Genomic DNA, 26955 nt, shown 5'->3' with positions numbered 1-26955 from the left:
AGCCTAAAATGGCATAGGATATATTATTGACCCAGTTATTACGACACTGCCTTCTGTTAAAGAGCTTCACTTTCAGATGCGAAGACATCATTTAAACATGCTGTATCTAGCACTTATGACGAGAACTCAAAGTTTAGCATTTTGAACTTTGCAGATCGGTCGACTAGAAAGCGAGTTTTCCGCGTACAAGATCCGTGCACATGCACTTTTGCAAAGGAAGGATGCTGAGTTGAGCGCAGCTCAAAATTCAGATGTTCTTAAAGCACACGAAGAAGAAATAAGAGTATGTCATCCATTGTTTAGTAGACGTGTAATGTAACCAAATATGACACAACTTATTTAATCAATCACCATTGCTGTAATGTAGGAAGCTGAAAAGGAGGTGGCAGCTGCCTTAGAAGAACGAGATGAAGCGATCCAGGACCTTCAAGCTGCTCAATGCAGGCACAGTGAAGAGATCGAGGCAAGGTATATCAGCTTAACTTCGATCATTTCTTGATGTTCTTGAATTGAAATGACGTCCATAACTAAAATGGTTATGCTACCGGAAATTCTTCAAAGATACTACTTGGGAGGTTACTGAATTTAGAAAATGAACTAACTTCATAGCCTGTGTATACTAGCAGCCCACCTTGTTTGCAATACTAAGGGGCAGCCCGGTGCATGTAGCTCCCGCTTGCGCAGGGTCCGGGGAAGGGTCCGACCACTTTGGGTCTATTGTACGCAGCCTTTCCCTACATTTCTGCAAGAGGCTGTTTGCAATACTAACTGTAACAAAAAAAATCCGAATGGTATTCAGAGCACTACTAGAGTCGCTTGACTAATCTATGAGTCACTACTTGGGCCTCAGCTGGACATCCCTACTTGACTGATTGGACTAGTCGAGAGTTGTTGACCTGTTGCTGATTAGTCAAGTTTTAGTAGTCGCTCGACATTTTGTGCAGTGTGCTGATAGAGTGAGTTCATGTTGGTCCGAGCCCACTCCGATGGAGATACGCCTCCAATCTAGCCCAGGGGATCAAACTAATGTGTTAGTATCTTGTCTGTAGCAGACTAGCACTATGTAGAGATGAGCAGTATCTAGTATGTGCAGTCCGTACTTGTACTCATATCAGTTATGTAGCATAGCTTCTTATGAAGTTATGATTTGCCTCTGGTTCCGCTTGAGCATGTACTTTCTTACATGTGCCTCTAATAATCTGATAGCAAGATGTTTATTTGACGGAAATAGCAAGATGTGCTTCTAGTTCAGTCCCCCCTCCAGTTTTTCACTGTAAAAGACCAGCAGTGTGGATTTGTAGCAAGTATGGTCTTATGACTGGCAGTCAACCAGTTGAGATTGGTTATACTAGTCATCACGAGTCGAGACTAGTTTAGACACTTAGACCCGTCTACCTTGGCACTACTCCTGTAAGCTGATGCGCGGTGATACAATCAACTTATTTTCTGCAAGCAGTTTATAATTTGAGAAACTTTTTACCTTTACTTAATTTCCTTTCAGGGATTTGGGTCTTGCGGAGGTGGACAAGAAACTGAAGAATGTCATGAAAAAATTAGATTATGTTACTTCTCAATTTCTGTCAGAAAAAGAATCATGGCAGAAAAAATTGGCAAGTGTAGAGGAAAGCTGGAGATGTAAGAGGACTTCAGTGTATTTCAGAATTCTCTCCCTTTCTCTTTAATGAGGTTCGATGATCAAACGTATGAACATGGATAATGCAGTAAAATGTGAGTCTATGAAGGGTCAAAGCAATGGCCATTTTGAAGACCACCTTCAGAAGAACCTAGGGGAATGGACACTGAAATATGAAAAATTGAAGGTTGTTTCCTGCCCTGTGGCATGACTTGTATTATTGAATGTGGTCTTTCGATTCAGTATTTTAATATATTCTTGATTTTTCTAGGAAGAGCATGAATCTTTTCGTGATATTTCTGATAGAATGATTGAAGAGAAGGAACAGGAGATAGCTAAACTTCTCAACGAAAACAAGGATCTTCATCATTCTTTAGAGGCCAAAGCAGCAGTGAGTTATTCTATTAAACTCATTCAGTGCGACCTTTGTTTGCTATAATGAAGCAAGAAAAAAGGAATGAATGGCGGCCACTCACTATTATGTTTATTCTCACATGTTTTTTTGTTTCTATATACAATAACAACAACAACAGCAACAACAAAGCCTTTAGTCCCAAGCAAGTTGGGGTAGGCCAGAGGTGGAACCCATCGGATCTCGCGACCAACTCATGGTTGTGGCACATGGATAACAAGCTTCCACACACCCTTGTCCATGGCTAGTTCTTTGGTGATATTCCAGTCCTTCAGATCTCTCTTTCCGGACTCCTCCCATATCAGGCTCGGTCTACCTCGGCCTTTTTTGACATTATCAACACGCTTTAGCCGTCCGTTATGCACTAGGGCTTCTGGAGACCTGTGCCGAATATGCCAAAACCATCTTAGACGATGTTGGACAAGCTTCTCTTCAATTGGTGCTACCCCAACTCTATCTTGTATATCATCGTTCCGGACTCGGTCTTTCCTTGTGTGGCCACACATCCATCTCAACATGCGCATCTCCTCCGCACCAAACTGTTGCACATTGTCGGCCAACACTCAGCGTCATACAACATTGCGGGTCGAACCGCCGTCCTATAGGACTTGCCTTTTAGCTTTTATGGCAGTCTCTTGTCATAGTTATGTTGGAAATATGAGCGATTTACCAAGTGATTTTACTAGCAGAAATAATAAGTAAATCACGATTACCATAGCAAACATATGATAAGCCATGCAATTATAGAGAAAATATGGAAGTTGCATTTGAAAAGATGAACAAGAACAGAACATATCTAGAAAAGAAACTACAACAAGAAGTTGAGGCATGAACTCAAACAAGAAGAATACGAGAACGTACTGAGTTGCAGCTGCAGCGGCAGTGGTGTTGGTGTTGTCGTTGGAAATGTTGTCGAAGAGGTGGTTGACGTCCGGGAAGAAGTCGTTGTCCGGGAAGAGGTCGTTGATGTCCGTGATGAAAGCCAGTAGTCGCGCGGAGTGCTCCCCAAAAACCTTATCGCCCTTCTCCTGTACAGGGCCCAAAGGGACAGAGTTTCGGAGGCCTACTGTCCCGACCTACGGTGCACGCCGCAAGCCGGGATGGGGAAGAACGTAGCAGCAACATAGAGTTTGGAACCGGTGGCGAGAGGAAGTTCTGATGCGTATCTTTGGAGAGGAGCGACCTCTCTTTTATAGGCGCAAGAGAAGGAGGCGAGAGGCCAACGACGGGAGCCGAAGAGAATGAGGGAGACGAAACGAACAGACAGTAGCCGAAGGGTGCAACGTTCGTGTTCAATATCCACTACAGCAAAACGTTCAGCTTCCAAGTGACCTTTGTATACCAGTCGTGCGTGGCAAAAAAATAGTTAGGCTCCGCTCATTCCCGCAACCCGCGGCGCGTCGTGACGAGGCGAGGCGGGCGGCGGAGAAGGAGGAGTGCGCGTGTATGTCTCTCTTGTTCTCATGCTCATACATGTGTGGAAACATCCTCCCTTATAAGGAGGTCCAACTCCAACTAAACTAGCAATGTGAGACTACACTTCTCCACCTCTTGCCTTGCACAAATGGGCTGCGTGGGCCTCTATGATTTATTTGGAATTCCTGAAATTGTATCTTGGGCTGGTCCAAAATAGGTAAAAATTCCAGCAATCCCCCACCAGAACCCAGAGGCACACAAAATTTGCCTTTGGTTTCAAAACACTGTTTTATATACCGATACTGCAGTGGAGACTGTTGAGTTGAACTTCCACCTAGAACTCTATGCTACACTAGTAAGCAACTTGGACAGTGGACTAGGCCTTGAACTGCAAGTTTTCTACGAATCTAGCTTCACACAGAGCCTTGACCGATACTAGGCTACCGTGGGACTTCCCTGCGGATGGAGCTTATGCGACATACTCTGAGACCTTTCATGAGTTTACTAGAGAGCACCCTACTCTCATAGATTGCGACGTTAACAATCAGACTCATATAGGTGTGTTCTTCAAAAGATGTTCTGCAGGACAACATCTCTTCTTTAATAAGCCACTTAGAACATATTAAGATGTACATCAACCTGCCATGCAGTTTAGGAAAGTATTGCATCTTCATGGAGTGGTATTGTTAATGATAAGGATACTTTCCCCTCAGTTGACTAACCTCAGTTGACTAACAGCTTGTCTTCCACATCTAATTCACGGGATCTCCGATCACAAAGAATAGGTTACCACTGTGAACAACTCATATTGTGGGTCTCATACCCATCTCCCTCGATGCATCATCTATCACATTACGTGATAGACCCTTAGTAAAAGGATGTGCCAGATTTTTAGATGTTTGGATATAATCCAATGCAATAACTCCGGAGTTTCTCATTTTCCTGATAGATTTTAACCTTCTCTGAACATGTCTTGATGACTTCATGTTATCCTTTGAGCTGCTCACTTTCGTGATCACAGTTTGATTGTCGCAGTTCATAAGGATACCCGGTACAGGTTTCTCAATAACCGGCAAGTCACTCAAGAGTCGACGAAGCCAATCTGCTTCGACCGTAGCTATATGTAGTGTTGTGAGTTCTGCTTCCATTGTTGACCTTGTTAAGATCGTTTGCTTGCAAGACTTCCAAGAAACATCGCCACCTCCATGAGTGAATACATATCCGCTCGTGGCCTTTATCTCATCAGCATCAAAGATCCAGTTTGAATCACTATACCCTTCAAGCACCTTTGGGTGTCGAGTATAGTGAATTCCATAATTTCACTATAGTGAATGACGCAAAACTCTCTCTAGAGCTTTCCAATGCACATCGCCTGGTTTTGAGACAAACCGACTCAGTTTGCTAACAACAAAAGAGATGTCAGGTCTTGTAGCACTGGCTAAGTACATAAGCGAGTCAATAATCTGAGAATATTTCAATTGGTCTCTAGCAATACTTCGATTCTTTCGAAGCAGCACGCTGGCATCATGTGGTGTTGGAGAGGGCTTGCAATCACTATATCCAAAGCGACTCAAGATCTTTTCCACATAGTGAGATTGAAGCAATGTAATCCCACCATCATCGTCTCTCAACAACTTGATGTTCAAAATGACATCAACCACTCCTAAATCCTTCATCCCAAAACAGTGTGATAGAAAATCCTTGACCTCCTTAATAACATTCAAATTTGTTCCGAAAATCAGTATGTCATCAACATACAAGCAAAGGATAACTCCCTCGCCCCCACCATGGCGATAATACATACATTTATCAGCTTCGTTTACAACAAAGCCTGCAGTTGTTAAAGTTCTTTCAAACTTCTCATGCCACTACTTGGGTGCTTGCTTAAGTCCATATAAAGACTTCAGCAACTTGCACACTTTTCCTTCCTGACCATCTACTACAAACCCATCTGGTTGTTCCATGTAAATTTCCTCATCCAACTCTCCATTTAGGAAAGCAGTCTTAACATCCATTTGATGAACGAGAAGACCATGTGAGGCAGCTAGTGAAAGTAGTACTCGAATAGTGGTCAGTCGAGCCACAGGTGAGTAAGTATCAAAGAAGTCTTCACCTTCCTTTTGGGTATAACCCTTGGCTACGAGCCGTGCCTTGTACTTCTCGATAGTACCATCGGGCCTAAGCTTCTTCTTGAATACCCATTTGCATCCTATAGGTTTACACCCATAAGGACGATCAATTATTTCCCAAGTTTCATTTGCCAAGATGGAATCCATCTCATTACGGATTGCTTCCTTCCAGTAGTCAGCATCTTCAGACGCATATGCTTCTGAAATAGAACTGGGAGTGTCATCTATGAGATACACAAGAAAGTCATCACCAAAGGACTTTGCAGTCCTCTGTCTCTTGCTCTTGGTAGGAACATCATTGTTCTCCTCCACAGGATTTTCAAAGTTTTCCATCGAAATGATGGGTTCAGTAATTGTAACTAATTCATGACTCGATGAACTAGGCATCTCCTGATTAGATGAGGTAGCCATATCTTTCATGGGAAATATATCTTCGAAGAAAGTCGCATCATTCGATTCCATGATTGTACCGACATGCATGTCAGATACCTCAGATTTTACAACCAAGAATCTATATCCAATGCTATGAAAGGCATATCTCAGGAAAACACAATCCATAGTTTTGGTCCTAGCTTGCGCTTCTTTGGAATTGGCACATTGACTTTCGCCAAACAACCCCACGATCGTAGATAAGAGAGTTTTAACCTTTTCTTCTCCCATTCCTCGAATGGAGTTATCTCTTTGTTCTTTGTGGGAATTCGGTTTTGGACATGACATGCAGTCAATATCGCCTCCCCCCACCATGCCTTGGAGAGACCCGATGTGTCTAACATGGCGTTAACCAAATCAGTTAGAGTACGATTCTTTCTTTCGGCTACCCCATTTGACTGAGGTGAATATGGAGGCGTCCTCATGGATTATACCATGTTCCGCATAGAAAGAATCAAATTCATTTGAGAAATACTCTCCACCATGATCGGACCTAAGCCTCTTGATCTTTCGATCAAGTTGGTTTTCAGCTTCAACTTTATAGATCTTGAAATAGTTCAAAGCCTCATCCTTAGACTTCAGAAGATACACTTGGCAATATCAAGTGGAGTCATCAATTAACGTCATGAAATATTTATTTCCACCTTTTGTCAAAATGCCATTCATTTCACATAGATCTGAATGTATGAGCTCTAGCGGTGCAAGGTTTCTCGTTTCGGCAGTCGTGTGAGACTTACGAGGCTGCTTGGCTTGCACACAAACTTGACACTTAGATCCCTTGACGGTGGTGAAACTAGGGATTAAGTTCAATTTGGCTAGTCGCGACATGCAACCAAAATTAACATGACAGAGACGCGAATGCCACACATTTGATTCACTATTGTTGCAAACATGATTAACAACTTTACTGCAAACATCTGTCAAGGATAAACGGAACAGGCCTCCTGACTCGTATCCTTTACCAACAAAAGTTCCATACTTGGATATTACAAATTTATTCGACTCAAAGACAAGCTTGTAGCCATCTCTACACAGAAGAGATCCGCTAACAAGATTTTTATTGACGGAGGGGACATAATGCACGTTCTTTAGCCGCACGACCTTCCCCGAAGTAAACTTCAGATCGACCGTGCCAACACCACGAACAGAAGCACTTGAACCGTTGCCCATCAGCACGATGGAAGTCCCTGTGGTCTGATAAGACGAAAACATGGAAATATCGCCGCATACATGCACATTAGCACCTGTGTCAATCAGCCAATCGGGAAAATGACATACTGAAAGGATAGTGGGAAATGTACCATACCCAGCATCCTTCACGTCAGTGTCACCAATGACAACATTAGCGGTCTTGCCGCCTTTCCCATGTTGACACTTGTCATAACGGTTAGGGCAGTTAGGTGCCCAATGATCAGGATCTCCGCACACATGACAAACACCTTTCTTCTTGTCATTCTTCTTCTTGAAGTTGGTGTGCTGTAAAGCCTTGCTTCCCGTCGAACTTTGCTTTGCCATCAAACTTGCCCTTGTTCTTGAAATTGTGGGGCTGGAAGTTTTTCTTCTGTACCAGATTGGCACTAGGTCCTCCCTCAATACCTCGAGCACGTGTGTCTTTTGCTCTCGCCTTTTCTTCCACATCAAGAGTACCAATGAGATCCGGAACGGAAAACTCCTGCATCTTATGCTTCAGTAAGGTAGCAAAGTTCCTCCACGAAGGAGGAAGTTTAGTGATGATGCCTCCGGCAACAAACTTGTCCGGTAACATGCAATTGAAGTGCTCAAGTTCTCTAGCAAATGACTGTATCTCGTGAGCTTGCTCAACCACGGAGCACTCTTCAGTCATCCTGTAGTCATAGAATTGTTCCATGATGTACAGCTCAGTGCCAACATCCGAGACCCCAAACTTGGCCTCGAGTGCATCCCACATATCCTTTCCATTATCAATTGACGCATAAGCATCAACTATGTTACTCACCAAGAACACTCAAGAGAGCAGCCTTAAACAAGGTATCCATTTTCTGAAAAGCTAGTTCCTGTTGAGCATCATGATCTCCTTCATGTTTGCCAAGAGTGGCGTCATAGCAGCTCATGGTTTGGAACCATAGAACGGCTCTTACGCGCCACCTCTTATAGTGGATACCCTCAAACATAGGAGGTCTCATGGAAGCAGCAAAACCACTCGGGGTAAATTGCCTATAATAAGGTTTTTGGATTGTAAATATGAGCGATTTACCAAGTGATTTTACTAGCAGAAATAATAAATAAATCACGATTACCATAGCAAACATATGATAAGCCATGCAATTATAGAGAAAATATGAAAGTTGCATTTGAAAAGACGAACATGAACGGAACATATCTAGAAAAGAAACTACAACAAGAAGTTGAGGCATGAACTCAAACAAGAAGAATACAAGCAGCAGTGGTGTTGGTGTTGTCGTTGGACATGTTGTCGAAGAGGTGGTCGACGTCAGGGAAGAAGTCGTGTTCAATATCCACTATTGGTGTTGGTGTTGGTGTTGTCGTTGGACATGTTGTCGAAGAGGCCAGCGACGGGAGCCGAAGAGAACGAGGGAGACGAAACGAACAGACAGCAGCCGTGTTCAATATCCACTACAACAAAACTTTCAGCTTCCGAGTGACCTTTCGTATACCAGTTGTGCGTGGCAAAAATTTAGTTCGGCTCGGCTCATTCCCGCAACCCGCGGCGCGTAGTTGTTAGGAAAGCAACTTGTATTCCCATGAGGCCATAGGCCGGTATATATACATGTACAGGTGGTGGACTATATGCAGGAAACCCCTTATATATTGGGATAATTACAGAAGGATACATGACTTGTATTATAAACACCCCCCCTCAAACTCATGGTGGATGAACAACACTGAGTTTGGAGAGATAAAAGCCATGTTGTGCTCTAGTCTGGGCCTTCGTCAGGAAATCCGCCAACTGTAACTCGGAAGGCACATACTGAAGAGCAACAACCTGATCCTGCACAGCAGCGCGCACATAGAAAGCATCAACACCAATATGCTTGGTGAGCTCATGCTTCACAGGATCGCGCGCAATGCTAATAGCACCTGTACTGTCAGATAAGAGCAGAGTCGGTGTAGTGACAGAAACACCAAAATCCTGAAGTAACCACCGTAACCAAGTCACCTCTGCCGTCAAAAGAGCCATCGCTCGCAACTCAGCCTCTGCACTCGAACGGGAAACTGCAATCTGTTTCTTCGTCTTCCAGGCAATGAGAGAACCACCAAGAAAAACACAGTAAGCAGAAAGTGAACGGCGATCTGAAGGATCACTAGCCCACGTAGCATCCGAATAGGCCTGAAGCTGTAAAGAACTGGAGCGAGGAAAGAATAAACGATGAGAGATTGTGCCCCGAAGATATCGGAGAACACGGAGGAGATGACTATAGTGAACCGATGTGGGAGTAGAGACAAACTGACTCAGAATATGAACCGGATAAGAAATATCCGGACGAGTGACAGCTAGATAAACAAGACTGCCAACAAGATGACGATAGCGCGTCGGGTCAGGCAGGGGATCACCATCAGTAGCAGAAAGGTGAACATTGAGCTCCATAGGAGTCTCAACAATGCGCTCATCAGTAAGAGCAGCACGAGCAAGAAGATCCTGGATATACTTTTCCTGGGATATAAAAAAGCCATCAGAGGTAGAAGAGACTTCAATCCCAAGAAAGTAGCGAAGAGGTCCAAGATCAGACATAAGGAACTGCTCACTAAGACGAGCCTTGACAAAGGCAATATACTCAGGGTCATCCCCAGTGATGACCATGTCATCAACATAAAGAAGAAGAAGAGTCCGACCACGAGGAGAAAGGTGAATAAATAATGCTGGATCATGAACACTTGGTGAAAAACCAGCGGCAGTCACCACAGAGGCAAACCGCTCAAACCAGGCTCGGGGGGCTTGCTTAAGGCCATAGAGAGAGCGACGAAGACGGCATACCATGCCATCAGGAACATAATACCCAGGTGGAGGCTGCATGTACACCTCCTCACGCAGCTCACCATTAAGAAAAGCATTCTTAACATCAAGCTGAGAGATAGACCAGTGGCGTGTAGAGGCCACGACAAGAAGTGTACGAACAGTGGTCATATGAGCCACAGGAGCAAAAGTCTCGTCATAATCACGACCATGCTCCTGCTGAAAACCACGAGCCACAAGACGAGCTTTGTGACGCTCGAGAGAACCATCGGAGCGAGTCTTTACCTTGTAGACCCACTTACAAGTGATGGGATGGACTCCAGGAGGAAGGGAGACAAGATCCCACGTACCTGTGCGTTCAAGAGCAGCAATCTCCTCAGCCATCGCAAACTGCCATTCAGGATGAACAACAGCCTGATGATAAGTAGTTGGCTCAAGAACAGCAGCTCCAGCGGTGGAAAAGCCTAAGCGATCAACAGGCGGACGAGGACGAGAACGCAAGCCATAAGTAGGCTGAGACGAGGATGACGGCACATCCAGAGAAGCATCCACAGAACGTGAACGACGAGTGTAACACTGAGGAAAAGATGGAACAATGGAAGGAGGAATCGCTAAAGTAGAATCGGAGAGTGGCGACGAAGAAGTCACCGGAGAGGAAGGTGTAGAATCCGGTGACATGCTAGACGAGGAGACCGTGGAAGATGGTGGCGACAAATCGACTGGAGGTGGAGAAGCAGAGGGAGCAGAATGAGTAGGCAAAGGCTCAACGAGTGTGATAGGCGTGTCAGGAAAAGTGAGAAAAGAGATATCCTCTACTGAAAAAGTCGAGGAAGATGAGCGTGGGTAGAAGGGACGAGACTCATCAAAAGTCACATCCCGAGAGATACGTATCCGACGACCGATAGGATCCCAACAACGATAGCCCTTATGCTCATCACTATAGCCTAAGAAGACACACTCAACAGACTGAGCGGTCAGTTTGGTGCGTTCGGGGGGGGCAAGAAGAACATAGCAAACACAACCAAACAAGCGAAGCGTCGAATAATCGGGAGACCGATCAAAAAGACACTCGAAAGGAACACCACCCTGTAGAGCAGCGGAAGGCTGGAAATTGATGAGATAGGTGGAGGTGGAGACGGCCTCAGCCCAAAAATGCGGCGGGAGAGAGGCAGCAATCATTAATGCACGAGCCGTCTCAAGAAGATGACGATGCTTGCGCTCAGCCACGCCATTCCGAGCATGAGCACCAGGACAAGAGAATTGAGAGAGAGTCCCTTGCTCAGCAAGAACACCACGCAGCATCTTAGAGATATACTCGCCAGCGGAGTCAGCACGAAACACACGAATGGGAGAAGAGAACTGAGTATGAACCATGGCAGCAAAACGCTTATAAATGGACAACACCTCACTACGAGAAGTCATGAAATAAAGCCATGTGTAACGAGAGAAGTCATCTATGAAAATAATATAGTATTTATGACCCCCTTTCGAATCGAAGGGAGCCAGACCCCATACATCGGAATGGACTAAATCAAAAGGACGCTTAGACACTGACTCACTATGTGGATATGGTAACTGAATCTGCTTGCCAAGACGACAACCCTGACACTCTAAGGAGGCATCTCCTGAGACAGACCCCAGAAGACCTCGACGAACTAACGACGACAAACGAGAACCACACAGATGACCAAGTCGATGATGCCATTGCTGGAAAGAACCAGTAGCCGAGGCGACCAAAGCGGAAGAATTGGCGAGAGAATGGGCAGAGGAAGGAACATGAAGCCAGTCCACCTCTCAAAGACCCTCAGAATCACGGCGGCGAGGGCCAGCCCCAACCAGAGTGTGCGTGCGACGGTCCTGGACAGAACAAGCGTCAAGATCAAGGATGACACGACAACCAGAATCAGCAAGTTGAGCAGCGGAAAACAAATTCATGGTAAGTCGAGGAACATGAGCAACATCAGGAACAGAATAAGAAGGAGTGGTAAGAGTGCCTCTACTAACGACAGGAAGGGGAGTACCATCAGCGGTGAGGACATGAACAGGAGAATCAAGCGAACGAAGAGAGGACAGAGTGGAAGAATTAGAAGTCATATGAAAGGAAGCTCCAGAGTCCAGAACCCATGGGGATGTACCTGACTGTGTAGAAGGTGGTTGCTCAGTGCGGGAAGCCTCAGTCACAGAACCAGCAGTACCCGTTGAGGAAGAACCGGAAGCAGCGAGCAGACGCTTAAGTCTCAGAATATCCTGCTCAGTCAAAGCGATGGCTGAAGCTGTCGAGGTAGATGACGAAGTCGCTGGAGATGGTGACCGCGCCTTGCGCAAGTGTTTCTTCTTCGTGTAACAGTGCGGCTCAATATGACCATCATTGTTGCAGTAGTTACAATGTGGACGGGGGTGACCTGAGCCGCCAGAAGGAGTGGGCAAGAGCGGCGGATCACTCGAGCGAGAAGGGGTCGGTGCAGCAGGTGGCGTAGAAAAAGTCCGAGCAGCGAGCACCGAGGGAACCTCCAGCAAACCAGCACCACGTAGGCGAGTCTCCTCAGCACGAATCTCAGAAAGCGCCTCCATGAGAGAAATACGGCCACGAGCAAACAACTGAGCACGCCGGGGCTCAAACTCCTTACGGAGCCGAGACAGGAACTCATAGACCCGATGAAACTCCAAGTCGGCCTGGACGGCCTGGCAACAGGCGCAAGTACGACAACCAGCACTGCGAAGAGAATCAAGCTGGCGCCAGATAGCAGAGCTTTGTGCATAGAAGGCATCAACAGTAGAGTCACCCTGTTGAAGAGCATGCTCCTGACGGACCACAGAGAGGTATAAGGCATCACCAGAGGGCTCATAGCGCTGACGAAGGCGGGTCCACATCTCAAATACAGTAGGAAGGCCCAGAAACTCAGAAGGAAACTGAGGCAGAACACTAGCAGTGAGAACAGCGGCAACACGAGCATCATCATCAAGCCACTGGGTGTAAGCAGACAGAGCACCATGATACAGCTGAAGAGCCTCCTCATAAGCCAAGACCTTCTCATCATAAGCACTCACAGCGGCCTCATCAGCAAGCGTAGTCGCATCCTTTGCGGCCTGAGAAACATCCGCAGGAAGAGCCGGTGGGGTCGGCGGAGTGGGAGCCACGGGAGGAACCGGACATGGCGGACAAGAGACCTCGCCGGAAAGAAAACCCCATAGGCGGATGCCACGCATGTGAATGCGCATGAAGCCAATGAACTCGGTGTAGTTAGTGCCATCAAAGATCACCGGACACCGAGGAACAGCAACATAGCCAGTAGACATTTTTTTTTTTGGGGGGGGAAAGAAATCAATCAACGGGAGGAAACCGCGTCGACAGCAGGAGGCCTGACTCGGCCTGGGGGCCCCGTCGGTAGTGGAGACCGCGGCGAATAGATCAGGTCAGCCCAGGGTCGCGGTCCTGCGACGCGCGACAGAGCGAGGACGGGCGGCGGCGACGGAAGCAGTCCGGGCGACGCGGCGCGACGCGCGGCGGAGCGAGGAAGGGCGGCGGCACCTAAGGCGGTCCGGGCGACGCAGGGCGACGCGGCGCGACGCGCGGCCGAGCGAGGAAAAGCGGCGGCACCTGAGGCGGTCCGGGCGACGCGGGGCGACGCGCGGCAGAGCGAGGGAGGGCGGCGGCGACTGAAGCGGTCCGGGCGGTTGGTGACGCGTGGAGGAGCGGATCTGGCAGGCGCGGGACGGCCCTGCAGATCGGTCCTGCTGGCGCGCGTCAGGAGAGTGGAGAGACGCGGCGGCTGGAGCACCTCCACGTGCGGGACGAGGCCGGTACCAGCGGTGGGAAAGCTAGATCGGAAAAGGCACGAGTTGCGCGTGCAAAAAAGACCTAGGCTCTAATACCATGTTAGGAAAGCAACTTGTATTCCCATGAGGCCATAGGCCGGTATATATACATGTACAGGTGGTGGACTATATGCAGGAAACCCCTTATATATTGGGATAATTACAGAAGGATACATGACTTGTATTATAACTCTAACAGTAGTGACGAGGCGAGGCGGGCGGCGGAGGAGGAGGAGCGCGCGTGTATGTCTCTCTTGTTCTAATGCTCATACATGCGTGGAAAAATCCTCTTTACTCCCTTAGGATTTAAGAGTATTGATGTTGTTCGGATTACCCCAAACTTTTTTTTTGGCTCACTTGACTTGTCCCAAGTTTTACACCGTTCCCTTGACCTCTCATTTTACATGTATTTTCCATGGCACCGTCTTTTGTCCATGTATACACATCCAAGTCTCCGCCCACAAACACCGTCTTTTGTTCATGCATGAGCTCAACAGCAGGAGTTCCTCTAAATCACACAAATGAACATATTAACAACCAGATCATACCACACGAGAATTGTACCAATTGCAGAAATTGATTGCCATCAAACACACAGGTCTACAAGCTGTTGTACATACAAGCCTTCTAACACTCAAACTTACCATCAAACACACAGTCAGTTTCTTCCTTCTCAGATCAGACTTGCTAGTTTTTTGCTGCCTTGGTAGTTGGTAGAGATGGTGTTCATGCATTCTGTGTGAAGCCGGAGACAATGTAGAGACGTAGAATGGAGAAAAGGTAGAGACGTAGAACAATGACAAGGTAGAGACGTAGAATGGAGCCAAGGTGGTGGTGGAGACGGGGTAGCTAGAAGTGGGGGAGCAAGCTAGCCCATGGAGGACATAGGAGGTCCTGGAGCTGCAGTTGGGGCGGCGGCCAGTTTTTGTGGAGTCAAGATTCGGGGAAGAGCTGGGCCGACGCAGATCGGAACCGGGAAAGAGTGGTCGGTGCAGAGCAAGGGCGGAGCTGGCCATCCTTGAGACCGGCGGCATACAGGGGACCGGAAGTGCAGGAAGAGAGAAGGAAGGAGCAGAAAGTGGGTGCTTGATGTGGGAAGTGAGGAGGCCGCGGCAGGGAAGAGGAGGGCTGACTAGTGAACAACTATTCGGGGTTTCTCAGCTGGGCATAGCTGAGGGCCTTTTTAGCATGAGTTGGGCATAGCTGAGGAGAGCCCATACATCCTACCAAACAGTTAAAAATTGGTCGAGTTGGGAACTTTTAAGCCCCCACACCCTCCATGCACCCTAACAAACACACCCTTAGTCCACTTATGATGCCACATGCATAAAATCACGTTAGTTGGCAGCCACATGGACAAAATGACCATATAGAAAGTTTAAGGGTGAAGTAACAGTATTAATACTTGTGGAAGTATACTGAGCAAAAATAATACTAGTACTGATGGATATCCAAACAACACGGTTGTGAGTAGAAATGGCTCCTAAGTAAAATTAGAATCACATTATCATCTCCTAGTACAATTTTGTAATAATATGTGCAATGTTCAGAAAAGCGGAAAGCTTAAGCGAAGCGGAAGGCCACAGCTTAGAGCAATGGATGCTTAAGCGCAGCTTAACCGCACTTAAGCGTTTTCTGAAATTGGCTAGAATTTGATAGATTTTGAATAATATACACAGGAAAATAGGAAACATGGCACATGTGTAATCGAATAGCCATCTAAAATACAGTTCATACCATAGCGAGTACACATTAAGTTCACATGGCAAGCAAAATAACAACTAAAATGCAGTTCAGTTCAAATAGTCATAGCCTAATAGAGATCACGTGGCCATAATTTTGTCAGCATATGAAGGAAATAGTTCCCAAACAGAGCCTAGTAATAAGATAAATGGGATATTGCCATTATTGCGCAAGCAGACAAGCAAAAGTACTTCAAAAACAGTCAAATTCTGGCCAAATTTAAAAAAAACGCTTAATCTACCGCTTAGGGCAAAAGCGAAGCGCTTAGCGTCGCTTAAAAACGCTTTCTTGAACACTGAATATGTGACACCATCAGTTAATGTCACTATGTTCTTACATTCACGTACTGTAAGATGTGAATCCCCATCAGTATGATGCCCCATGATGTCCCATAGATAAAGAGAACAAAAAGTGCATGGAAGAGGTGTTTTTTCCTTGCAAATAACTAAGGGCCTCTGTGAGGACACAAATGGTTTTCTGTCTGAAATATATGTACAGCTTGTTTGGCACCTCTCATTTCATTTCATTTGGTAGAAATGAAATGAAACCTTTGTTAGAATTTCATTTGGTTGAAATGGACATCCTATTGCAAATTACATGTTTCGCAGCCACATGGATTTCTGAATTGAAATGATTTCTATATCATGTATGGCTGCCATTTTGGCATGAATTGATAAATCCACACCAAGTCTGGCTTCAAAAATGAGCTTTATAATAGACTAAAGTCATCTTTCTAAAATTTAAGATTTATGCCAAGATAAAACAAGTTTAAACTCATGGGTGGGAGGTATCCATGTCGTACTAAATCTTCTAGACAGAAGACGAAAGACTACAACTTGGCATAACCTGCCTTACTCCTGGGTGGGAGGTATGCATGTCGTACTAAGGGTTTGTTTGTTTCAGCTCTAAAGAGCCCGCTTCTACGGCTTCTCGGGCTGTAGAAGCCGTAGCCGCACCAATGGGTCGTTTTCTAGGCCGGCTCCACGCAGCTGTGAGGCGGAGCGCTCCGCAGAAATGGCCCAGAAGCCGAAGCAGCTATTTTGGGCTGGAGCTCCTCGTAGCCGGCTCCAACCTGGACTTCTACCGATTTATCCTCCTGCAAATCTCCATAATACATCAACAATGCCACAAAATGTTTTGCCTCGTGTTTCCCCCCTCACCCCTCACCCTGACAGAATGCCTGAGCCGCCTCTCGCGCGTGGTCGAAGCTGCTCAATTTGCTGGAGCAGGAGGCCAGGTGTGATGCAAGCGTCGAGTGGCATCAGTGGCGAGAGGAATCAATAGCAGCAGAAGTGGGCTTGTGGCTCCAGACAGTGAATGAAAAAGGGGATCAGGAGAGACGACTATGTGCGTATGTGTGTGCTTTGTGCCAGCGACCAGCAACAACACGTGCACATGCGTGTGTGTGTGCTTAAGTGTCGAGCAGCAACTTAATCATTTTAACCTCTCCAAAAGCTTGAAACGTGTCCTGTTATGTGATTTTAACCCCCTCCCTCCTTATATAGCATGGCACATGATGCCAAGCGACAACCTTCGCTGCGAAACTCACGCCAGGTCTGAGTGCCGCGTGGATCCCGGGCACGGGAAATGATGCATAATAATAGCGATGGAACAAAACCTTCAATGGGACCGGCATTGCCTGGGGACCAGTCCCTAGACAAGGTGGTTGGGAGGCGTGACCTCCGATACCCTTATCGGCATTTGGCTTGGCTGAAGCCCGAGTTGCGGAAGCCAGATAACTCCATGATTGGCTGAAGGAACCGACGGGCAATATGACCAACCACAAGGAGGAGAGCTCATCAAGATATCATCACGGCGACTCAAGACAAAGTTACAATTGAAGGCTAAGCGGAACTCCTGACGAGCTTGGGGGCTACTAATGGTGTATGATACCGGGGGTGGCCCGTCGGTTGGCAAGTTTCATCATTGTGATGCATCAAATAGGCACATGTCATACGTGAGTTGCAGCCAATAAAGGTCACAAAATACTTTGCACTACTAACCGACACCACAAGACTTGTCCACAGATCCGAGCGAATAAGCATGAGTGAGGTGAATAAGAGATATATTTCTAAGTTCCTTACTCACATAAGACGTCAGTGTGTTTTGCAAACTCACACATCACATTTCAGCTTGTTCTTATCTACTCGGTGCATTACATAAGGAAATAACTTGTACATTTTATCAAATGGTACATGCCCCATTCTGCAGTGATGTTTCATCGCCACGGACTCTCTTTCTTCCACAATTGCCGCAAACACTGAGCCGCATCTGACCAAGCCCCTCATGGTCCATGTCCCAGAATCCTCTATGCCTTATTCCAGCCCCCATCCTCCTTCCAGTCGGCCTGTCCTGAATCAAGCACATTCCTCTGTCAAGTGTTATCCTACAGTCCACCTGTCGATTAGAACACTAAGAGACAGCAGATTGACCGGGAAAGCTGGCACATGTAGGACCTAAGATAACTTCCTAGCAGGTGTACATTGAACTGTCCCAATACCCTTAATAGGCTGCAATGTCCCACCAGATGTACATATAGTGTTACTTGGAGAGGGAGTGTGCTGATCATATGACTCAAATTCCATGAAGTCACCAGCAACATGTTGAGATGCACCAGTCCGAGTACCCAGTCTGGATCAGTTCTGTGAGCAGCTATTGTGGCCTTTTCAGTGTTGCTTAATTTGTACAGATAAAATGAGCCAAACTTGGAAGACTAGCATCCTCTTGGCTATCTTGTTGTTCGATCTCACCTGCATCCTCTACTTCCTGCATCATTTCGCCGAGGGGAAACAACAAAGCACGCTGCCACATACTTGCCGCACATGTCCACAGCTCACATCCGCCTGACACATGTGTCCTCTTCAGGTCATGGTCTCCTCTCAGCTTTTCATCTCCTACATGCCTTCCTCCTTCCTCCTCTGCGTCACACGGACATCCATCATCTGGCCGTCCGAATACGTGACCCTAGTCTGCTCTGCCAAGTCGTTGAACATATCCACGACCTCACCACCTGCCATCTTCCTCCCAGGCAGCCACACACAGCAGCTAGCCCTCCTCTTCGAATAACCGCACGCAGCAGCAACACCTCAAGCAGAAGCAGCAGCAACACATGCACCACCAGCTCATACTCTACACTTCAAGACAGCAGCAACAGTAGTTAAGCCCTCAGCAGTGCACACCACCAGCAGCAGCAATAAAAGCAGCAGCAACTCCTCCTTTTTCTCCAATCAGCACAACAGCAGCAGCACCAGTCACACTCGATTTTACCTTCTCCACTGTTTTCCTTCTCCCTTCCTCAGCTGCTCCAGCAGCTCCTCGCGCACACACCACCGCTCCAGCAACAAGAAAAGTCAAACTCAAGCCACCGGAAAAGAGAAGAGGAGGAAGATGTCGGGCCACGGCCACCAGTGTTTCCCCACAGCTCGCATGCAGCAGCGCCGCATGCTCCTCACCAGCCGCTCGCCCGAGCTTGCCTGCTGCATGCCGCAGCTGCCCTGCCGTCACCCAAGTCCGCCGCCGCCTTCCCCCTTCTTGTCGGGCCCTGCTGTCACCGGCGACTAGACCGCCTCCTGGTCTGATACCATGTTGAGAGAGGAGAGGCGAACCCTGTGGCTTCAATGTGGTGTAGCGGTGCTTAGCTCTAGACAAGATTGAGTTCCTCTCCTTTTAGGTCGAATATGGACCTGGGATATGGACCTGGGCCTCCTGGGCCAACAGTGATGGGCCACACATTCAACAGTTTTTTTGTTTCGAAAAAATAGCTTGCAGAGGTGTTGTGCTTTGAATTTTGTATGGGGTTGCTGTGCATACAAAGGAAAAGGATCCGAGAGAAGACCAAGGGATTGATCCAACAAAATATACTGCCAAGCAAACAATTCAGCATGATGTGATCGAATTTCAACAATGCCGCCACCCTGCAGCTTGAGGGCATGCTGCTAGTCTGGGAAGGGTGTAGTGTTGTGGACACTAGTACAGTGGATAAGCCAAGCAGGCTGGCAAGAGGGTCAGGGATATTGCAACAGCAGCAGGTCACGTGCCGGGGAAGGAAGGGAGAAGAGTCCTTTAGGTAATAGCATTGTATTATGACGTTTAAGACTAAAGTAGTATAATTCGTTAGGAAGTCACTAGCAAAAAAGCCCGTGCGTTGCAACGGAAGAGAAAATAACACACGCTTTGAACGTAATATATTTTCACATGGCATCACATTTGTGTTGTCGACGATGGCCTCAGTGCCCACACAACGAAAACGCGTTTGAATGTACAATCACTCGGAATAAGATGAGAAATATGTTGTTTCTCCCCACGAGATTTTCCAAAGGTGTGCATGTGTGGTTAACGATGTATTCTTTCCTCTCAATTTGGTTTTAATTTGATAGATATTTATTGCAATTCGTATGGTCGTCGGAAAGAGAGAAAAAAAAGACGTGCACTACAGATTAAGTTTGCACCAAAAATAATATTTAAGAAGTATTCCACAGCTAAAAATAACATCCTATTTAGATTCTACACATTTTTTCAATCAAATTTCATATATAACATGTTAAAATCGGAGTTATGGTTTAAAAGATATGGATAATTTTGTTTTAGATAAAATATGGATTGATTAACTGAAAAGTCAGGTTTTTTTTGTTAAAACAAAAAAACGTTTCGGCTGACTTAAATAGGGACGGCGGGTTGATTACCTGAAACATCAGGTTTTTTTTGTAAAATGCAAAAAACGGGTCGGCTCTGACTAAGAGATGGACCGCGGGTTGATTATCTAAAACTGTGAGGACTTTTATGTAAAACGACAGAAAACGGTTCGTTCTGACTTAAAGTTGGATTGCGTGTTAATTAACTGAAACTGCGAGGGCTTTTTTGCAAAAGTGTCGACGACGGACGACAGAAGCGCTGCGCGCTTTATTATTAGGGGAGATATTGTGTTAGGAAAGGTCAATGGCCTAAGCATCTGCTATAAAAGGATGACATGTGCCTAAGGTTAAGGCAAGCAAGAACAATCAATCTTATCTCTCCAGTTTATTCTCTTGTCCCAACCTACGGCAACCCAATTTGTCGCAGCCATGCCGCCTGGCTATCTTCAACACTGTAGTTATCCCACTGCGAATCAAGGTTCACAATGTTGAAGTGTATATGTGGATTACCTAGCCCTTTCCACCAGTTCGGACTTTTGCTTGCGTTGGCTAGTGCATGAAGCTTAACATGGTATCAGAGCTAAGGTCTTGAGCTTTTTTTTCGGGAAAACGCAATGGACCTTTGCGTTTCATTCCATTGAGAAAAGAGAGTTATGAAATTACAGTCCTCCTAGGAGATGGATACACATATCGGATGGCCACTAGTGCACACCCCATGAAGCTGCCAGCACAACCCTAAGCCCTTCGGCACCAGCAGTGGCCCAAAGCCTGGCCTCATCTTTGATCCTGCCCACGAGTGTGTGGACGGACGGCTGCGCACGATCGAAAAGGCAATCGTTCCTATGCTTCCAAATCATCCAAGGCGTCAGGACTCGGGAGCGTCACAGATGCAAGTCCCTTGCGCATCAGCTGAGGGGTGTCTTGCCTAGCATGGTGCCACCAGTTGAGCAGGGAGCTTTCGTTGTCGGGCGGTCTGCAGGTCACGTGCATCCAAGCAAGGATCTCATGCCATACCTGCCGCATGGAGGTGGTGCAGCGTCTCCGGGGCCTGGTCGCACAAGGGGCATGCCGCATGGTGCTGCATTCCATGCCGAGCGAGTTGATCCGCCGTCCAGCAACGATCTAAGCCGATGAGCCAGTGGAAGAATTCCACTCTCGGCGGCGCCCAACTCTTCCAGATGAGCTTCCAGTCGTCGGAGGCGATCGATCCGTGGAAGGATGCGTGGTAGGCAGATCTAGCGATGTAGGTGCCGGCCTCGTTCCACTTCCAAACCATCTTGTCAGGCTCAATGGAGAGTGACACGCTCTCGAGGAGACGCCAAAGCAGCAAGTACTGCCCGATTTCATGGACTCCTAGGACGCCGTGGATGTCGCGCGCCCAAAGGTGGGCCTGCGAGCCCTCAACGACTGTCCTGTTCTTCCTACATCGCTTGGGGATGCAGGCGTGGAGCAGGGGCGCGATCTCGTAGACGGAGCACCCATTGATCCATCGGTCCTTCCAGAATCTAGTGCTCTCGTCGTTCCCAATGATCGTGTGGGTGCTCGCGAAGAAGAAGGCTCGCTCCTCAGCAGAGAACTGGAGGTCGAGTCCAACCCATGCACGACGGTCATCGGTTTTGCTGAACCATAGCCAACGAGTCCTCAGTGCCATGCCGGTGCGCTCCAAGTCGTGCAACAGTGGGAGTTTCCTTCATAACATGCAACAGTGGGAGTTTCCTTCTCATATTTCACATTGCATTACTTGTAAATATATGGAGTTATGTTTTGAAACTGCTGATGAGAGTATTGCATTGACGCTACAGGTGAGCAACAGTGACAATCAAAGTCCAGGTAATTGGTTTTCTCAATACTGTGTCATTTTCTAATATTCCTATGTTTTCTCCATCAATTGAATGGTTAAAATTTGGCACCGTTGACACTATTTGTATTTGCAGGATACGTTAAACAGGATGCACTAAGTATTGAATTGGCTGAGCAGCAAATTCTGGTAATGTTATGTTTCAAATAAACTATTCGAAAATGTTAAGTAGGAAATCGCTAGTAAAATGTTGCAAAAATCTTGTGGATATTATAAATTTCTAACCACTGTTCCTGTATTTGGCTATACGAGTGGATTCTCTACCTGGTGGGTAGCTAAGCACGAGCTCTATATCATTTGATATTCTCCGTCTCACATTGGCAACTAACGACTACTTCAAGGTCTTGTTATTGGTCATGTGCATGGGCCACGTGGCCACAGAGGGGAAGAGCTGGTCATCAGCTGCAATGTACATAAAAAAGATCAACTAAAATGGCATCAAGGAAAAAATAGTCAAATAGAACCTTGTCAGGAATCCATCACACAGCTTAATTAAATCAGCTGAACAATCTATCACACATTCACTCATAGCTAATCCAATCAAACTATTGAATTCATGCACCAGCCAGTTACTAAAAGATCCGAACTGATAGAGAATGGCAGGCAATATATTTCAACACAAACAAGATCCGGATGAGCAGCCACGCACGGGTTGCCAGCATGGTTCACAAGCTCAGCGTCTGCCCACCTAGTCCAGGACCGGTGCTGAGTCTGTGCTCACCAGGGCCTCATTGGTGCACGCACCCCACCTTGCTTCCACCGTAGCTTCTGAAAGGTTATGCTGGGTAGCTGCTACTTGGGCGGATGCGGCTGGAGCTCGTTGGCTTTGGATGGCAGCACCGATGCCAATTTCCTCTCCGGCTCACTCGAGCTCCAGCAAACTTCCAAGAAACCAAAGTCCAAACTAGTTACTTGTATTTAATTGGACATTTGATCTGTAATGTTGCACCCTTGAGATGGTGTCCTAATGTCTTGCCCATTCTTTCTTTTGAGTTACCCGTCCAACTTATAACACCTTGCTAATCAACTGGGATATGACATCTCACAGGTTTCAGCTTACAATTTGTAAATTTCAGCTTCTTGCACGGCAACAAGCACAAAGGGAAGAAGAATTGGGTCAGTCACAGAGGCATATCTTGGCGCTTCAAGTCAGTTTCAGCTTAGCAGACATTTTCGGTTCTTCTGTTCTTTCCTTTTTGGTGTGAACTATTTTTTTTTCTTTTCATTGTTCAGCAAGAAATTGAAGATCTTGAGCGTGAAAACCGTCTTCATGATCAACAGGTGGCTACTTTGAATCTTTCCCTTTTCGCACCTAAATTAGTTGCGTCGCATTGTTTGGATGTGCTGATTAATTTATACATACAGTATGATCATTCTAGTCATGATTTACTTTTGCAAAATGTGTACAACTATTTTCCAAATATAGTGTAGGGTATGTGAGTTCACTATTCATGGAGTAAAATCAGCAAAACTACGTCTATAATGAACTATCGCAAAACTGCACATATTGATGTTTTCATTTCTGAAGCACATATCGATTACAGGATTTTATTAGTCAGGGGCAAGAATTGAAATCACCTTATTTGCGACCATGCTATAACATATAGTTTAAGGGGGAGGCAGCACATGAGAGGGGTTATTAAGGAGGACTCTCGGGAGGAAGGAGGTGATGCAAACAGTATGTGGATGAAGATGCCGACTTGCGTTTGGAAGGTAGCTGAAACAGCACAAAGTCGTGGAGGAGCAACTCCAACTTGCTTCTACGAAGTGTGCAACACTAGAGTTGAAGGAGCCACTTCAACGTGTTGCGCTAGATATCGCTCTAGAGGCTAATATGGCAGCAGGAGTTCAATCCAAAACTCCTAGACCACACGATCTAGTCCAAGATCTTAGATAGGAAGAACAAGTTCTATTATAGATAGTGGGTACCACAAACTAAAGGCGAGGACCTCTATTTATAGGGCTTTGGGAAGCCTTCACATACTTCTACTTATGAATAGAACACTCCAGAAAACATTACTTAAGATACACCATTCTACTCATGGCTACTCACAACTAGAGGACTCTAGAAAACAGTAGGCAGGTTAGAAAAGAAGAGAAATACTACACTAGACTCGAGGTATCTAGAAGTAGCCAAACAAATATGGCATGTGTTTTTCTTTTTTCTTTTATCCTCAACTATTGTTCCTCATCATTCTCCCCTGGTTGTTTGGAACTTTGCCCTCGAGTTATCTTCATAGAGCGTTTCTTCTGGATGGTAGAGGGTCAAGCCCGTAACATTGAAAGTTTTGGACATACCCATGTCGCTTGGGAGATCTATCACATAAACATTAGCATTTATCTTCCTCATGATAGAGAAGGGCCCATACCTTCGCTGCCTAAGCTTCCCTTTAACACCTAAAGGCAGCCTCTCTTTTCGAAGGTAGACCATCACCTTATCACCAACTTGGAATGATTGTGGCCTCCTTTTGCAGTCAGCAAGTTGTTTATATTTCTGATTTTGTGCTTCCAAAACACCAAAATCTCTTCAAATAACTCAGTATAATTATTGTTAAGTTTCATGCACTAGCCAACGCAACCAAAAGACCGAACTGATGGAAAGGTCTAAGGCAATTCATATATACAATTCCAACACCCCCTCTCACGTGTGACGTGGAAAGTCAACACGTGAATAGACTTAGAGGTATGGCTCAAGAGGCCTATACATGGACATAGAGGGAGCAACAACAATCTTTGGACATAAATTGCGAAAGCCATGACTTGAACTCAAGACCTTAAACTTTGATGCCGTGTTAAGCTTCATGCACTCCCCTGGTTGTTTGGAACTTGCCCTCGATTTATCTTCATAGAGCGTTTCTTCTGGATGGTAGAGGTTCAAGTCCGTAACATTGAAAGTGTTGGATATACCCATGTCGCTTGGGAGATCTATCACATAAACATTAGCATTTATCTTCCTCATGATAGAGAAGGGCCCATACCTTCGCTGCCTAAGCTTCCCTTTAACACCTAAAGGCAGCCTCTCTTTTCGAAGGTAGACCATCACCTTATCACCAAATCGGAATGATTTTGGCCTCCTTTTGCAGTCAACAAGTTGTTTATATTTGTGATTTTGTGCTTCCAAAACACCAAAATCTCTTCAAGTAACTCAGTGTAATTATGGTTAAGCTTCATGCACTAGCCAATGCAACCAAAAGACCGAACTGATGGAAAGGTCTAAGGCAATCCATATATACACTTCAACACCCCCTCTCACGTGTGACGTGGAAAGTCAACATGTGAATAGACTCAGAGGTATGGCTCAAGAGGCCTATACGTGGACATAGAGGGAGCAACAACATTCTTTGGACATATTAGTATTAGTATTAGTATGAAGGGGGGGGGGGGGGTTTAGGAAGTATTAGTATTGGTCTAGGAGTCCCTATTAGTCTATGTTTGCTTTCTTTCCACCTCAAGTCTTGTGTAATATATATATGTCCCTTGGGCCTTCAATAGAGATAAGTTGCTTTCCTAACAATATGGAGGTTGACCAGAAAAGCTATTTTCCGGGGTATGACAACTTATGGAGAGATACAAGGAGCAAAAGAAGGACTGCTTACGATGTTCATTGACTTGGAGAAGGCCTATGGTAAGATGTAGCGAAATGTCATGTGGTGGGCTTTGGACAAACACAAAGTCCCAACAAAGTCCAATATCCTCATCAAGGACATGTATGATAATGTTGTGACAAGTGTTCAAACAAGTGATGGCAACATTGATGACTTGCCAATTAGAATAGGACTTGACCAAGGGTCAACTTTGACCCCTTATATATATTTTTTGCTTTGGTGATGGATGAGGTCAAAAGGGATATACAAAGAGATATCCCATGGTGTATGCTCTTTGCGAATGTCGTGGGTGCTAGTCGATGATAGTCGGACGGGCGTTAATAGAAAGTGAGATGTGAAGACAAGACTTTGGAACTGAAAAAATTTAGGCTTAGTAAAACTAAAACTTGACGTGCGGTTTCAGTGCTACTAGGCACGAGGAGGTTAGCCTTGATGGGCATGTGGTACCATAGAAGGATACCTTTTGATGTTTGGGGTCATTTCTACTGAAGAATGGTGATATCAATGAAGATGTGAGCCATGGAATCAAAGCCGTATGGAGCTATTGGCTTCCTCCGTGACGAGAGCACCACAAAAGTGATATGTCCAACTAAAAGGTTCAACCTGCGAATTTATATTACGCAGAATGCTGGCCTACTAAAAGGCGATTTGTCCAACAGTTAGGTGTAGCAGAGATGAGTATGCTGAGATGGATATGTGGCCTCACAAGAAAAGAACGGTTTCGGATTGATGATATATGTGATAGAGTTGGGGTAACACCAATTGTAGAGAAATTTGTCCAACATCATCTGAAATGGTTTGGGCATGTACAACACAGGCCTCTGGAAGCGCCGGTGGATAGAGGAAGGATAAAGCAAGAGAGATCAGGCTGGACCAAACTTGACATAAGGGGAGTCCGTTACGAGAGACTTGAAGGAATATCACCAAAAACTAGGCCATGGACAGGGATGGGTGGAAGTTAGCTATCCACAAGTAAGAGCCATACTAGGTTTTGAGATCTTATGGGTTTCAACTCTAGCCTACCCCAACTTGTTTGGGATTGAAAGGCTTTGTTGTTGTACATCATAACATACCACAATTGATATAGGAAATAATGGTTTTAATAAACAAAGTTTCTTCAATTCATGCCACAACTTTTTTGCGAGTTTGATTTAATTGTCAAACATTGCTCGTCTCCTAGTTAGCTGGAATTCTGATTACCGCAGCAATAAAGCAAGCAGAATAAAAAGCACAATCAACATAATTGAGTTTGGCATGAATTAGCCTCAGATGCAGGCCGAAGCCTTGTAGGCGGCACACTGGATGTGCGAGTGGCAGTTTTCTGGCCAAGT

The 26955-nt window shown here is 46.0% G+C and overlaps 1 protein-coding gene across 4 annotated transcripts in view; it reads left to right on the top strand.

The window, feature by feature from the left end:
* LOC123426227 (protein GRIP) overlaps positions 1-26955 on the top strand; it is a 55596-nt gene that overhangs the window by 20325 nt on the left and 8316 nt on the right. For 2 of the 4 annotated variants that reach the window (XM_045110017.1, XM_045110014.1), the window contains exons 10-17: positions 155-283; positions 368-468; positions 1502-1635; positions 1723-1820; positions 1905-2024; positions 21964-21991; positions 22096-22148; positions 23096-23218. In XM_045110017.1, the coding sequence (XP_044965952.1) occupies positions 155-283; positions 368-468; positions 1502-1635; positions 1723-1820; positions 1905-2024; positions 21964-21991; positions 22096-22148; positions 23096-23218 (786 nt within the window). Of the gene's footprint in view, positions 1-154; positions 284-367; positions 469-1501; positions 1636-1722; positions 1821-1904; positions 2025-21963; positions 21992-22095; positions 22149-23095; positions 23219-23252; positions 23301-26955 lie in introns of all 4 variants that reach the window. The other 2 variants (XM_045110016.1, XM_045110018.1) reach the window with 2 other exon arrangements.

This window comes from Hordeum vulgare, chromosome 2H (assembly GCF_904849725.1).
Source record: "Hordeum vulgare subsp. vulgare chromosome 2H, MorexV3_pseudomolecules_assembly, whole genome shotgun sequence".
NCBI classification, from domain to species: domain Eukaryota; kingdom Viridiplantae; phylum Streptophyta; class Magnoliopsida; order Poales; family Poaceae; genus Hordeum; species Hordeum vulgare.
This window is presented reverse-complemented; position numbering and strand designations above follow the sequence as displayed.